We start from the raw sequence: 15,521 nt of genomic DNA, 5'->3' as shown, positions 1-15,521 counted from the left end.
AGGGAGTACCTCCTTTTCAGATCTCTGAGCCCCAACTCTGCAGGGCTCCCTCTCCACAAGCTTGTGGGTTCTGATAACCCCAACCTGTTTCCTACACGCCTGCAGCTCCAGGAGTGGTAACTGCTTCCTGCAGTTATTTTCTCTAGGCTGTCTCAGAATCTCCTACAGAAAATTCTTTTTGTTCTTTTAGCCCTCCTGCATCAGTGCAACCCATTACCTATAGTAACTTCTGTTTGCTGAAAGACGCAGTGCTGTTTCTGCCATCTGACTTGATCTTAACTGATGCGAACTATTAGGAATGTGGTGCTCACTTTTTACTGGTCATGATGAGAGGTCAGCCTGCCTGAAGGGAAGGCTTACAGGAAACAGGGTCCCGGCATGTTTAAGCACCTAGATCTCGCTGTGTGTGAAACCAAATCTGTTCCCTGGACTTCTTAGTTCCCTGGGCCAATAAGTTTCTTTTTGTTTTTTGTTTGTTTGTTTGAGATGGAGTCTCACTCTGTCGCCCAGGCTGGAGTGCAGTGGTGCGACCTCAGCTCAGTGCAACCTCTGCCTCCCCGGTTTAAGCAATTCTCCACCTCCGCCTCCCAAGTAGCTGGGATTATAGGCGTGAGCCACCACGCCCGGCTAATTTTTTTTGTATTTTTAGTAGAGACAAGATTTCACCATCTTGGCCAGGCTGGTCTTGAGCTCCTAACCTCGTGATCCACTCACCTCAGCCTCCCAAAGTGCTGGAATTACATGAATGAGCCACCACACTCGGCCTTTTGTTTGTTTAAGCCATACAGAGTTGGGTTTTTGTTGTATGCAACAGAGTCCTGACTAATCCAAATCTCCTTGTCCCCACCCCTAAACCTGGAGCCTCACCTCACAGCCACTGAACAAAACCAAGAACAATCACCTCCTATTGAAAACTTTAATGAAACCAATAAGTTAATAAGTTAACAAAGTGAGGTACTTGCATATCCAAGAACCAGGCTGATGGGGTAACCTCGATCGTGGAAGGAGGGAGGGCTTCTTCCCATGTCTCCTTTGGTCACAGGGTAATCCCATTCTCCTGGCCCTCTCCACAGCTTTCTCTGAGTGGGTGGAGGGGTGGCTCTCTGGGGACAGTGCAGTGCAGGTGAGGTGAGCCAGGAGAGGCTCCATCCAGGGCATGATGGTCACATGCAGAGGGCAGGTTGGGGCAGAGGCTGGGCACCACAGACTGAGCAAGATCCAGCACAAGCCCTGGTGCTGGCACATGCAGGTCCCCAGCACGAGAGGCAGGCAGCGTGGCCTTGGCCCCTTGCTCCCCAGCACCCCACAGAGGGTTGCCATTGATCCACTACTCCTCACCTTCCTGCCACCTGCATTGGCTTTGCAGAAGAGGAGCAAAGGGGTGGGGATACGAAAGTGGTCCTAGAGTGGATGGGGGCTTATGCTCGGATGTGGGGCTGCCAACTGAAGTGGAGAAGTAGGGTAGGGAGGGAAGGGGGACAGTGCATGTGAAAGCTGGACGCATGGTTGGTATAGCTGTTAGATGCATTCTTATTCTCTCTGGGAGTTAGAGTGACTAGGAAGGCACAGGCCTGGCCAGAAGTGGGCCTGGGGTCTCTCCAGAGGTGTCAGGCCTGGGCTTGAGTTGTGCTGTGTAGACATGGAGGAGGGCCCTCAGGGACTGGCAGAGGCAGTGGGTTAGGGCTCCTGGAACAGAAAGGATGAGATCTTCTTGAAGGAGGGGAGTAGATAAAGGTCTAGGTGAGGCCTGGAGAGTTCTGGGGTTACCTCAAAGCTCCCTCTCCTGCCCAGATGGAGTTGGGGGCTTCCTCTTAGTAGACATCACCCTGCAAAGCCAGTTCACTGGCATCTGCTATAGAGGCCCAGGAGCAGCTGGGTGGCTCTGCCTTACATCTCTAAGTGTGTCATATTATTGCGTATGTGAGTGTGAGAGGCTTTTTTCCTGTCTGGAGAAACTAAAAGGCCATGTTTGCGCGATCATCCGTGAAGCACTGTCTGGGAGTTTTGGGGAGGATACAGAAACTTGTGCTGACTATGAGAGGTGTCTGGAGGGCCAAGCGGGGGAGTGGCCATCCAGCAGGAAGAGGGAGCCCCTGGGAGCTGACACTTGCAAATCGGAAGACAGGCCCAGGCACTGCCCTTAGGAGAGGGCAGGGGAGAAACAGGCCCCATGCTGAGAGAGGAAAGAGTCAGAAGCCAAAGAATGGGGACAGGGTAGTGGCCAAGCAGCCTGAGACCAGCTACTGCTGGGGGCCCAGCTCCCAACGAGGGAGGGGCAGAGAGACCCCATGGGGGTTCCCAACGTTGCATATTTAACATGGTTTGCATATATGGTGCCCACCTGCCTTCTGGCAGGGTCCTGTGCTTTGTGGGTACCTGTGGGGGCACCGTGGCCCACCCCCAAGTGGGGCGGGGACTTGGCGGGAGGGCTTCCCTGCTGTGTCCGAAGGGTGGGCCAAAGACCTCACCTTGCATAGCTGGAAGCTGGGTCAGGGCCCAGGGCCCCAGCGCCCGCTCCCACTCCCAGGGCTGTGCCCCTGCCAGGTGGGCTACATCAGGCGTCGGTGGAGTGGGCAGGGCACTGGGGGGCCCAGAGGCCGCGGGACAGCCGCTGCTGCTGTCCTCTGTGCGGCCTGGCATCTCATGCTCCTGAGGTGGGGAAGGGGCGCTGGCACCCACAGCAGGTACCACGCCCACCCAGGCAGCTCAATACTGCGTGTGGCCTCTCTCCCCGCGAGGAGTGAGTTCAAGTAAGAGAGGAGTCCGGAGGCCTCAGAGGGCGGTCGGAGCGCCGAGCCGCGGGGCTGGCCGTGTGCTGCCCTGCCCCTGAGAAGTCCCTCAGTCCATGTTGGTGCTGACCGAGCGGGAGATGCTGAGCGTTTGTGCGGAGACGGAGATGTCCTCGTGGTCCACAGGGCTGTGGTAGTCGGAGGTGATGTCGGGGTCGAATAGCGGCATTTGCACGGTGCCCAGACTGGCCGAGGTGCCAGAGCGCAGGCAGCGCGAATAGAAGCCCAACAGCAGGTCCAGCTTGTGCTCGATGGACTGCACCTGGGGGCGAGGCAAGGCTGGACCTGGAAGCGTGGCCTGGGCGGGAGGGAGCGTGTCCGGGGCGGGGCTTGGGTCTCGGGGCGGAGCCTAGCTGGAGTGGGCGGGGCTTATCTGGGAAGCTCTAATCACGCTTGGAAAGGTGGAGCTTGGCTGGAGGGAGGGCCGAAGCTGGGCAAGGGTGCATAACCCGGGGGATGGTTAGTTGTGATCGGTGGGGACAGTCCACAAGCTACTCCGACAACTGAGAGGTGGGGTCAAATGGAGTAGGGGGAAGAGGGGTAGGCTTATCTGAGGCTTATGGGCGGGCTTATGGGAGGGCTTATGGGCGGGCTTATGCAGCCTGGGGGCGGGGTTTAGCAGGAGAGGGCGCGTTTACGGGATTGTCTGGTGGAGGGTGCCAGGGCTGGGGCAGGGCAGGGGGCTCTCAGGCCTTCCCCGGAACGCTTGGGCTGCGGCTGTGGGAAACGCACCCTACCCGCAGGGTCAAGGCTGCAGACAATTGAGTCACAGAGGCCCCCAGCTCCGCCACCCCATCCTACACTCACCTGCTTCTCCACCTTGACCACGCGTCCCATCATGCTGATTTCATCCACCGCCTCCGCGTCGGAGGGCCCTTTGTCGCCCTTCTCCCTGGCCTTCCGGTCTCCAGGCCCCCGACCCACAATTTGGTCCACCCTATGGGTAAGACAACCATCAGAGGGCCCGGACACATGCCGCCCCCGCCTTCTTCAAGAATTCTAGGTTGCCTGATGAAGAAGGCATGTTGGGGGAGGGGGCAGGCAATCTGAGGGAGGGGGCCATTGCCCTGCCAAATGGAGGCCGAGCTGGCGGTGAAGGGACTGGCCAGTGCTCTGGGGGTTCTCTACTGGCCAAGCAAAGGCACCATACACAAACCTGACAAGTAAAACCACCACCTGGTGGAGGAGGCATGGAAATGGCGGACTGGGAGGCTCAGCGCAGGGGCGTGTGCCTGTAATCCCAGCATTTGGGGAGGCTAGGGAGGGAGGTATCACTTGAGCCCAGGAATTCGAGACAGATTTGGCAACATAGCAAGCCCTCTTTTCTAAAAAAATATATATATTTTTAAGTTAGCTGGACATGGTCGTTCACGCTTGTGGTCAGGAGGCTGAGGCCGGAAGATCACTTGGGCTGGGGAGAGCGAGGCTGCAGTGCTCTGTGATTGCGCCACTGCACTCCAGCCTGGGCGACAGAGCCAGACACTGTCTCAATTAAAAAAAAAAAAAAATGGATTGAGGGAAAGGGAAAAGAGGATGGTAGGAGTGGAGACACGTGGGAATGTGACTTTTAAGGTGGGTGGACAAGCTAAAACTGATCTCACCTTATTTTTCGGCTCTCCATTGCAGCAAAATTCTTGAAAGCATTATCTCTGTCCTCTACCTCCAATTCCTCTCCTCCCTGTCTCGCTTCAACCTATTCCAATCAGGCTTTTGCCCCTACCATTTCACCAAAACTACTATTGTCAAGCTCCCAAATGACGCCATGTTGCTAAATCCACTGACCAACTCCCGTCCTCATTTCACTTGACTCACTAGCAGCACTCAACATATCTGATCACCCCTTCTTCCACTTGAAACACTGCCCTCTCCCAGTTCTTTTCCTACCTCCCGGACCTCTCCTTCACGGTCCCCTTTGCTACTTCCTCCTCTGTCTCTGCAACCTGGAAACACTGCAGGATCCAAGGCTCATTCCTGGGACCTCTATTCTCCACTCACTATGTGATGTCTTCAGATCCATAATTTTCAATTCCTCTACACTTTTGACACCAAATCTTCATCCCCATGCTGTACCTCTCCTCTGCACTCCACATTTCTCTACCCAACTGCCAGATCAACATTCCACTTGAATGTCTGATAAGGCATCACAAACCCGGCACCTCCCAAATCTCCTGACCCAAACTTGCTCCGTTAATTGCCTTCTCCATGTCAATAAATGGCAACTTGATTTTTTCTCTTGCTCAAGCCAAAAAGCTTAGCTTCATCCTTGACTCTCTTCTTTGTCCTAATACTCCATCAGAAAACCTGTCAACGTCGCCTACAAAAATATATCTAGAATCTGACCACCTGTCCCACCTATGCTGCTGCCACTCTGTTCTAAGTCCCCACTGTCTCATGTGTGGAAGTCTGAAGCAGGTTCCTCATCGGTTTACCTGTGTCTACCCTCACTCCCCTAAGCCCATCCTCAACACAGCACCCAGGGTGATCCTTTTAAAAGACAATTCAGATATTAATCAGTTCTTTGCACAAAACCGTCCAATGCCTGCAGCTCATCCTGGATGAACACCAACATCTTTGCAGCGGCCTAAAGGGCTTTATACTCTGAGGGCTGTCAGCCCTCTGACCTCACCTGCTGCCTCTCACGCCAGTGAAGCCACACCAGGCTCCCTGCTGTGCTGAAGCCAACACTCCAGCCACTTGCCCCTCTCAAGTCCTTTGCACTTGCTGTTCCCTCTAGAACCTTCTCACCTATTTAAAATTGCAAACTGTAACAGCCTAACCCTTATTTTCCTCCTTAGTATCTATCGCCATCTGACATATTCTAGTCTTACTTATTTATCATTTGTTCTCCTTTCACTAGAATGAACGCTCCATGAGGGTGGGAACTCTGCTGGGCTTTCCGCCATATCCCCACAGGCTGGCAAGTGGTAAATGCCCACAGGCTATTTCTCCAGTGAATACATGAATGAGTGGGCAGTGAAAATGCAGGCCAGAAGAGGAGAAGGGCAAGGTATAGGTGATGTGCGTCTTGGGGTGAGGGGTCTTCCTAATGCTGGGTCTAGAGGAGGGATGTGGGAGGATTCCAGAGGCAAGAGATGGGCAGTGAGGACAATTTGCTTATTCTTTTGGGAGTTGGGAGGTCAGTAATTATTTTAGGCTGATTATTTTAGGAAAAGGAAACAGTCATTCTAAACACAGCCCCCAAGGCATACCAGTCAATAGGGCTTGAACAGAGGACCCACCTCACAGAGAAACTATGGTTGGGTTGTTTTTCAGCCTTGAGATGGGTGCTGGGTGCGGCCTCAGGCCTGCGCTGCAAGCCAGGGACCTCCTCAGGCTAGAAACTCAGCTGCATCAGTGAGCCATTGGGGGTTGCTCAGGGGTTGGCCCTCAGACCTCATACGGGGCTGGGGTCGCTGCCTCCCTGCCCCTGCCTCCTGTCGGGCCCAGTGCACCCACCGAGTTTGCAGGCTCTTGATTCGGCCCAGCATGTCCAGGTGGCCTGCTGAGTACTGCTCAATGACGTCCTTCACGTCGTACGGTCGCAGTGTCTCCTTGAATTTCCTTTTGGCCACCAGGAACTTCAGAATCCTGTTGGGGGAGGGGGCTCAGAGGGACTGTCCTGTTGGAGCAGGAGCTCTTTCCCAGGTCCCCCTCCATCTCTTTGCTATCCCCTTGTCCAGCACCAGGACGCCTCCTACTTGGGCTGCCACAAACAGCCTCTGCTGAGCCTCCCAGCCTCCCCTACCTCCAAGTAACAGAAACAGGGACCAGGTAGAAAGGAGTTAATCCACCAACCGGGATGGAGGATGGGGTTCAGGACGCCATGGTATTAGAAGATGGAGAGATTAGCCTTGAGAAGGAGGCTGTGGTGTACTTTGAAGAGCCCTGCATCCCTAACAGAGATTGGGCACTGGGACATTGTGGGGGGCAGGCACATCAATTACTCTGGTTTATTTCTTTTTATCTTTATTTTTTAAAGAGGTGGGGGTCTCACTATGTTGCCCAAGCTGATCTCCAAGTGATCTGCCTGCCTCGGCCTTCCAAAGTGCTGGGACTACAGGCGTGAGACGCTGTTCCCAGCCCAATTACTCTGCTTTAGCATGCCAGTTCTGCCAGCCCGTGTGGAGAATTCCCTGGAGGGGCAGAGGCACGGGCAGGGAAACTAGCGTTGGGGGACGGAGTGGGGAGATACGGAACAGCTTGGAGCAGTTCAGGAGGTGGGGCTGAAAGGCTTCCTGGTCAGGATGACTCCCATGGCTTGGGTGACAAAGTGGAGGTGGTGACACTGCCTGAAATGGGGACTGATCCAGGAAGAGGAGCAGGTTTGGGGCATGCTGGGTGAGAGGTCGGTGGGGTGGCCAAGGAGAGCTAGCCTGGGTCAGGTGGCAGCTCAGGAACTATGTTCTGACACTGGGCACATGGAGGGGAGAGAGCAGATGGGTGAAAAGGGGTGAGCAGAGGCCTCAGACTCTGGGAGGTAGTGTGGACAGGTCCAGCTGACTCTGATTTTATATATTTGTCTAAGGTTTCACTCTGTCACCTGGGGTGGAGTACAGTGGCTCAATCACGGCTCACCACAGCCTCAAACTCCTGCACTCAAGCCATCCTCCCACCTTAGCCTCCCAAGTAGCTGGAACTACAGGGGCATACCAACATGCCTGGCTAATTTTTCAATTTTTCAATTTTTTTTTTTTTTTTTGCAAAGACAGGGTCTCGCTATGCTGCCCAGGCTGGTCTCAAACTTCTGGCCTCAAGTGATCCTCATGCCTCAGCCTCCCAAAGTGTTGGGATTATAGGCATGAGCTACCACACCCAGCCTGACTCTAATTTTAAAAGGAGTACAAAGAGAAGAGGCTTGTGGGCAGGTGTATCAGCCAGGGAAGAGGGGGAAGCCCAGAAAACTAGGAGGTTGAGGGGTTTCTGGAGCTAAAGCTGCAGGCTGGATATGGAGACTAGGCCAGGACTGCACACAAAGGGCTTGCAGGCTAGATCCATGCCTGGGCTGTGGCCCACGGACTCAGGAGACCCTGGTCCCTGCTTAATTTTTGAGGCAAGGAGGCAACCAGTAGAACAGAGGATTTCAACCTTTTTTAACCTAGATCCACCATAAGAAATACTTTTTTATTTTTTTGAAACAGATTTTCATTCCTGTTGCTCAGGCTGGAGTGCAATGGCACTATCTCGGCTCACTGCAACCTCTGCCTCCCAGGTTCAAACAAGTCTCCTGCCTCAGCCTCCCAAGTAGCTGGGATTACAGGTATCCACCAACACACCTGGCTAATTTTTTGTATTTTTAGTAGAGATGGGGCTTCATGTTGGCCAGGCATGAGCCACCACACCCAGCCAAGAAATACATTTTATATCACAAACCAGTATATACACACACAAGCATACATATGTACTGATAACTGAACATAAGTTTTATAAACATTTTTTTACCCTTAATACAAAAGCTATACTGATATTTTCCATTCTATGTTTTTTTAATGCTGATCAGCGCCCACTAAATTGATTTCACTAAGTTGATTTCAAACTGTCTCAAACTGCTTTTCCTGTGAAAAGCACTGCTCTAGAGGAAGTCCTGGGGGAAACAGACAGACTGAGGCCAAGACACCCAAGGAGAGTTTAAGACAGAGGGACAAAATGAGGATGAGACTGAGACAGAGAGACAGGGAAAGGGCACATGAAACAGACACTGGGAGAGGCAGGCAGACGATACACAGCTATGGAGAGAGTATAAAGAAAAGTGGCTGGGCGCAGCGGCTCATGCCTGTAATCAAAGGCAGGTGGATCACCTGAAGTCAGGAGTTCGAGACTAGCCTGGCCAACAGGGTGAAACACCATCTCTACTAAAAGTACAAAACTTAGCCGGATGCGGTCGCGGGCTCCTGTAATCCCAGCTACTCGGGAGGCTGAGGCAGGAGAATTGCTTGAACCCAGGAGGCAGAGGTTGCAGTGAGCCGCCATTGCACCATTCATTGCACTCTAGCCTGGGCGACAGAGCAAGATTACGTCTCAAAAAATAAATAAATAAATAAAGAGAAGAGAGCCTGACACAAGGTGAGGGACAGAGAACAGGAAGAGAGGAAGGGGAGAGAAGTGGTGAGGCAGAGGGGAGTGACCAGGAGGGACCGTGATTGGCAGCCGTGCCCACTGCCCCGCCAAAGCCAGGCCCTTCCTGCTGGGAGCCAGATGCCACCTCCCCACCCCACCTGCACTCCAGGCAGGCAGCAGCTGGCACACCAGGCACAAGGTCAGCCCTGGCCATGATGGCAGGCCCAGATGGGGAGCAGCAGTGGGGGTACTGGCCTCAGGCCTCTGTCTCACCTGACGGAGCGGATGACTGTCTTCACAGCAGGCATGACGTCGTCCACTGTGAGTTCACACTGGTAGCTTTTCTCCTCTGCTACTTCCTCCGAGGGGGCCTCTGAAAAGGCAGGGATGGGCCAAGTGGCCTACAGAAGGAGCTACTCCCAACCCCCCACCCAACCCCTGTATGCCAAACCACCAATAGTGTCCAATAGGAAGACCAAGGCCTTGAAAGGGCCCAGAATCTTCCTGGGGGCTCTTGTGTCTCTCTGCCCTGCCCAGGGTGGAAAGCCCCTGTCTCTTGCATGCCTGTCTGCCCCGGTGGCCGGTCAGGGTAAACATCTACCTGGTGGCTAGGTGGGAGCTGCTTTAGAGCACAGCTGGTCTAGTCCAGGGCAAGGTTGTTGCACAAAACCCTGGAAGCCCCACTGGTCCCACCTTACAGAACAAAGAGCCCCAGAGAGAAGGGGTTTGATGGCACTACATGTAATCATGTACAGTCTTCTCCTTCTGCTAAGACAGAAAGACACCCAAGCAGCTGGCTCCCAGGCCCAGCTCTGCTACTAGGGAAGGCCCTTAAAACAAACCATTCTTCCCTGAATGAGAGAAGCTTCTCAGGCTTCTCTGTGCCTGTGCTGCACAGAGAGGTGATGCTGTCCTTAACCTACAACAGCAGGGGCAAGAGCCCAGACAGCTTCCAGGACAGAGAAGGGAGGTCCTGGGCACCAGCCGTGCCCAGGCCTCTCTGGGCAGCACCCCTCAAAAACTGGTCTGTGGGGTTCTGTAAACTCTGAGGTGTCAGCCAACAGCATCATGGGGGCTGACACAGCACAGGCAGACACAGCATGGCTGGTCCCCTCCCTCCAAGGCCAAAGGGGCTCCCTGTCCCCATCCCCCACCCTTGTGCACTCACCCCACCTCTCCCCACCCAGGGGCCTAAAATATGTCAAGGCTGGGAGAAGCCTTCCAGGGGGCTTGGTCCAACCTTCTCATTTTCCTGAAGAGGACACTGAGGCATGGAAAGGGGCGGTCTCCTGCCTAAATCACATTTTAAGTCTCCAGCAGAGCCAAAACTTGAAAAAGTGACACCACCAGGGGCACAGTCTTACATTTGCAGCTTAGGCTGGGTGAAGAGGGGTAGGCAGAGGGCATGGGCTTTGGAGCTGAATAGACCTACTTGAGGAGAGAGCAACTCTGCCACGCATGAGCCGATAGAGCTCAGTCCCGTGTTCCGTAACGTGGGGACAAAAACAAAACCTACTTTCCAGGGTCTCTGGGAGAAGTAAATGAGATAAGCCAGTGTCGGGCAGTGCACAGTCAGGGCTCGTCAAGGATGCATCCCTGTCCCTTCCAAAGTACATTTGTGTTTAGCTATCTGTTGAGCACCTACTATATTCCCCAAAGTCTTCCATTCACCTTCCATGGATTATCTCATTTAATCATCACGATAGCCCTAGGAAGTAGATGCTATTATTGTTCCCATTTTATCAATGAGGAGAATGAGGCCCAGAGAGATTAGGTCACTTGCCTAAGATACGTGACAAAGCCAGGATTCATATCCAGGCAGCCTGGCTCCAAAGCCTATGCGCTTAACCACTATGAAACGCCGCCCTGCGCGGGATTCCCAGGCAGTCTGGTATCCATTTTACAGCACAGCAAATATTACAATACCCATTTTAAAGGCAAGAAGACCAGTGCCCAAAGACGGCCACTCAGTACCAGAGCTCAGATGTGAGCCAGATCTTTCTGCTCCCAGCCCAGACTGTCCCCATCCTGCCACCTTCAGCCAGCCCTTGATGGGTCTCAGCCTTCTGGGGCTCACCCTCAGCAGAGGTGCGGGGTTTGAGTCGCAGAGATGCCCGGAAGCGGGCGCGGTCATTGAAGCTCCAGCTCTTCTGCACCTTGGTGGGGCTGGTGGCCTCACCCACCTGCTCGCTGCTCGGGGAGGTGGGCATTGTTGGAGGCGCCAGATGCTGCTTGGAAGGACCTGTCCGCCGCTGGGAGCTGCCCATGCGGATGCGGTCTTTGATGCCCATCCGGCTGCTAGGAGGGCAGGCAGGTTGGGAGAGAGCCAAGTTAGCCAGAGCTGGGGTTGTGGGTGGGTGGGCACAAAGCTGACTTAGGACTTGGGGGTGGCTATTAGGTCTTGATTCCCCGCCAAGCGGAGTCTTCTTGGGATGGGACAAGATGTGGTAAGGGAGGCCCTGACTCCTACAAGAGGCTGATTCGGGGTCAGTCAGAGCAGATCCTCTCCCCACCACCCACATCCCACCCCTCATCACCCGGACAGATAAGGGGTGCACAGGAGACAGATGTCAGAGTGGAAGGAGAAATCCAAAAGAGAAGTCAGAGACACAGACAGGAGGACATGAGAGCAGGGCCTGGCCCAGGTGAATGGGCGGAGGGTGGGGACAGCCACCCCTTTGGGCACAGACAGACTGCTGAGGGTGGGAAGCTCACCTGGCTGTGCACACGGAGGTAGGCCTCCAGTCCTCCCTGTACACGGGGGCAGGCTGTGTGGAGTTGAGGGTGTGTGTGTGTGCACGCACACACACCTTGTGCACACACGTGACAGTGTGGGTGTACGGGCACTAGTGTGTATACATATATTGATGTGTGCGTACATGTGTCAATCTAGATTTTCCTCCATTCCCTGCTGCAGCTATCAGATCCCACACTGGTCAGTCAGGTCAGGGTTTTAGGGCCTTGTACAGCTGTGCAGGCAGTGTCTCCATCACACAGACTTCCATGCAATGGTGCCCTGGAGGTGTGCAGTGTGATGGCCTACCGAAGGCCTCAGCCCCATGGGTCTAGCTGCTGGGCCACACGTATGCCCAGGCCATGCCTGGTGCCTGCCTTCCCAATGAGGGTCTGTATTTGATAACCTGTTCTTCTGTGGTCTCTCCTACCTAAGTTCAGCCCACCTTGATTAATATCCTGCCTGGGTGCTCTCGGATCCCCGCTAAAGATCTACATCCTTACACTGCCTACTGAGCTCCCAGTTCAACAGCATTTACACATCTGTGTGCATGTGGACATATATGTGCATGTCTATACATGTACTTAGACCTCCCTTCCTGCACCCAACTCCCCACCATGTTCCCCAAAGGATGGAGGAAGACAAGTTGGCGAGGCCTCATTCCCCAGGACAAGCCCTGGTTAATCACGATCTGGCAGAGTAACCCTGTGTCCCAGAGGTTCAAGGACCATGTTGTGGCTGTTCGGGTAGGACCTATGCAAACGTCCTCCATCCCATGCCCTGTAACGTCATCACTGCCTCCCCTGCTGTGTCTTGCCACTAAAGACTCCAGCAGGTTCAGGTTCAGGGGGGAACCCACCCTAAATGTCTGGGGCCCCAGATCAAGAGAGCACCAGCCAGCCTTAGAGACCTGAAGTGGGGCAGGCACTGGGGGAGGAGACTGTGTCACCTACTCTCAGAGGCTTTCAGATCAAAGGTTGAGCAGAGGAGAGATGCTGGTTTCGGTATTGGGTGGGAACTGGGGTCTCCCATGCCCAGGGCATGGGGTGGAGGGGAGAAAGCCAAAGTGCTGAAGTGAGGGAGACCTCGAAACCAGGGGCACCTTCGGGAAGGTGGCCAGGATGTAGGGCCATCCTTAAGGGTAGGAGCCTCTGCCCAGAGGGGAGATGTTAGGTCAAGGATGGGGACCCTGAGGATATTGGAAAGACAGGGACAGTTCCCGCTATCCAGCATGCTCTCCACTGGCCCAGGACTCCATAGACATATCCCAAAGATTCCAATCAAAGTTTGAGTTGGCTCTCCCAAACTTTCCTCTGCAGAGCCATTCCTGTGGGCTCCCTCATGCTGGCAAGCACCCTCCACCCTGCCCAGTCCGTGCAACCCCTTCTCCAGTCCTCCACTCCTCCAAGGGGAAGGGGAAGAGAGGAGGGTGAAGAAGGCCCTGACGCTTTCGCCAAGGGCCTGGGACTCCATATCACCGCACCCAGCACATAAGGCTCCAGTGGTGTTCTGGGGAAGGGGGTGACCTCCCTGTCACAAGAAGTGATGCAAGCAAGGCCGAGCTTGCACTCAGCAGGACTTATGGAGGAAGGGTTTGAGGGCTTGCACTAGAGGCCTTGAAAGGTCCCTTTCCAGCTCTGATTCTGTGATGGTTGAGGAAGCTTCCACCTGGCTTGTGGGGTTCTGTAAGTTTCCAGCCAACCAGAGGCCCTGGGCTCCTTTTTAATGCAAGAAGGCATTTTTTTCCCAGGAGTGGGCCTGGATTCCAGTTCCTTGGACAGGGCCCAGAAAGTGGCTCACATCCACTCCTCTGAGTCTGAAAGCTAAAAGGAAGTAGAAGGAAACCTGGCACCCAGTGGGCACCAAAAAGCTCTTTCCCTTCCCAGGCTCTCAGCACATGCAGGGGCCCATCAGGCTGCCTTAGCTCTGTCAGTTCACTGAGCCACTGTGTGTGGTGGGCCGCCTTTACCGTCCCTGTTTTACATATAGGGGAAGAGGTGAGACAACTTGCCCAAGGCACAGAGCTCCTATGAGATGGAGCAAGAATTGGAACCCAGCTTCTCTGACTTCAGAGTCTGTGTTCTTTTTCTGGGTCAAGCAATCAGGACAGGGTATAAAGCAATGGTTCTCAACTGGAGCAAGTTCCCCCGCTCAGGGGACGTATGGCAATGTCTAGTAGGTAGACATCTATCTACTAGGTAGAGGCCGGGGGTGCTACTCCACATCCTACCATGCATGTGATAGTCCTAGCTACAAAGAATTATCTAACCCAAAATGTCAATGATGGCAAGGTCAAGAAACTCTGGTCTAAGGATCTGTCGGTGCCTGGGTGAAAGATAGGGTGGACTTAACCATGGCTGCCCAGATGGGGAGGGCGAGCTCTGCCCAGGATGCCCAGCTGGACCCAACCCCTCGAACTCACTTCCACAAGATCTTTCTTTAGGGACTCATGATCTGCCCTCCCAGGGCCACTCTCGCTGGGGGAACAGAGGCAGCTACCACTTCTGAAGCTATATACAGCCCCTCTTCAGGGACTATGGAAATGCCCCACCACTGGCCTCTGCCGTGGCTGTGTCCTTCCTGTCCACAGCCTCCACGGCCAAAGGAGGATTGCCAAGTGGCAGGCCTGCCCCAGAGACTCCTTAGTTCAACCCTCCAGTGTCTTCCCATTGCCACAGACATGATTTCCAAGCTACTTTTTCTTTTTTAGGTAAATAAGGTCTTAACTGCCAAACATACCAAATCAAATAAGGCCAATGTTTACTGAAGCCAGGTACAGTTTAAGTGGAAGCAGACCCTATTTCTATCTGCATTTTCCATCTGAGGAAACTGAGGTGCAAAGGGGTCAGGTGATTTGCCCAAGGACACATGAATACCACAGTGAGCAGTAGCTAGACTGTGGTCTGGAACCCACTTTTCTAGGACATTCCACCTCTTAGCAGAAGTACACGTGGGCAGCCAGGAGCCCTGCCACTCATCTAGCTTCAGGCCCCTCAGCCCACAGGGCCCCAAGAGCACCTTTGGAAAGCCAGGGCTCAATGGGCTCAGGCTGCCAGGTGTGGCAACACGGTGAAGCTCACACTGGGCTTTTGGGTTCCGCATGACCCAGCTCTGCCCCCAACCTCAGGGGGCCAAACTGGGCTGCTGCCAGCTTTTTTCCCCATGCTGTGCCCCCTCTCGCCTCCTTGCTTGGGTCCTCGCTGCTTCGTTGGCCTGGAGTGCCCTCCCTGAAACCCACTGCTTTTAGGGCGTCCTCTGGGTTGTCTGCCTGACCCAGGTTCCACAGGCCCTCCGGTTCCTCCCTGTGTTGTCCTCATCACACCGAGCTGCAATTACTCTTTGCAACTCTCCAAGGACGATGTTATATTCATCACCATGTCCCTAGTGCACAGAGCAAGGCCTGACACAGGGCAAGTACAAAGGAGCGCAGTGGAGAGGCAGCTAAAAGAGCTGGGGCCCTGGAGTTGGCAAAGGTGCCAAACCCAGCTCCTTCAGGCATCTGCTAGGTCCCCAGGTGGCAGCGGGGAGACACAAAGCTAAGCCCAAGGCCTGGCAAAAGTCAGAGTAAGAAGGACCCTTAGAGAGCTCTAGTTCAATCTGCCCATTTCACAGATGGAAAACTGAGGTCCAAGAAGTGAAGCAATTTGGCCAAGATCACAGAAGGTGTCAGCAGCAGAGCCAGCACACATCCTTAAGGCTCCTGCAAGTGCCCCTCCTGCCACCCTGGGCCCATGCCCCAGACCTAGCAGAGGCATCCCAGAAAGGCAAGGTGTTCACTGGGGACCCAAGACAGACCGCAGGCGGCAGGCACATGCACCTTATCCTTGGCCCATCCTGTCCCCTCTCCAGCCCCCTAATTGTGTGGGGCAAGGAGGAGTGGGGACGGGAGGAGCAGGCGAGGGGGTACCTCGGTCTCCAGCTGGCGTGGATCCGAAAGAAACTCC

At 54.4% G+C, this 15,521-nt stretch overlaps 1 protein-coding gene across 3 annotated transcripts in view; it reads right to left on the bottom strand.

Annotated features, from left to right (window-relative positions):
• Positions 1 to 902: 902 nt before the first annotated feature.
• Positions 903 to 15,521, bottom strand: part of KCNQ4 (potassium voltage-gated channel subfamily Q member 4) — a 58,094-nt gene continuing 43,475 nt past the window's right edge. For 2 of the 3 annotated variants that reach the window (XM_032247125.1, XM_032247127.1), the window contains exons 10-14: positions 10,921 to 11,141; positions 9,117 to 9,216; positions 6,246 to 6,377; positions 3,597 to 3,726; positions 903 to 3,087 (exon numbers count right to left, since the gene is read on the bottom strand). In XM_032247125.1, the coding sequence (XP_032103016.1) occupies positions 2,839 to 3,087; positions 3,597 to 3,726; positions 6,246 to 6,377; positions 9,117 to 9,216; positions 10,921 to 11,141 (832 nt within the window). In that variant the 3' untranslated portion in view covers positions 903 to 2,838. The remainder of the gene's footprint in view (positions 3,088 to 3,596; positions 3,727 to 6,245; positions 6,378 to 9,116; positions 9,217 to 10,920; positions 11,142 to 15,521) is intronic. The other variant, XM_032247126.1, reaches the window with a different exon arrangement.

The sequence above is a fragment of the Sapajus apella genome, unplaced genomic scaffold (assembly GCF_009761245.1).
Source record: "Sapajus apella isolate SASKATOON/1434 unplaced genomic scaffold, GSC_monkey_1.0 scaffold62, whole genome shotgun sequence".
NCBI classification, from domain to species: domain Eukaryota; kingdom Metazoa; phylum Chordata; class Mammalia; order Primates; family Cebidae; genus Sapajus; species Sapajus apella.
This window is presented reverse-complemented; position numbering and strand designations above follow the sequence as displayed.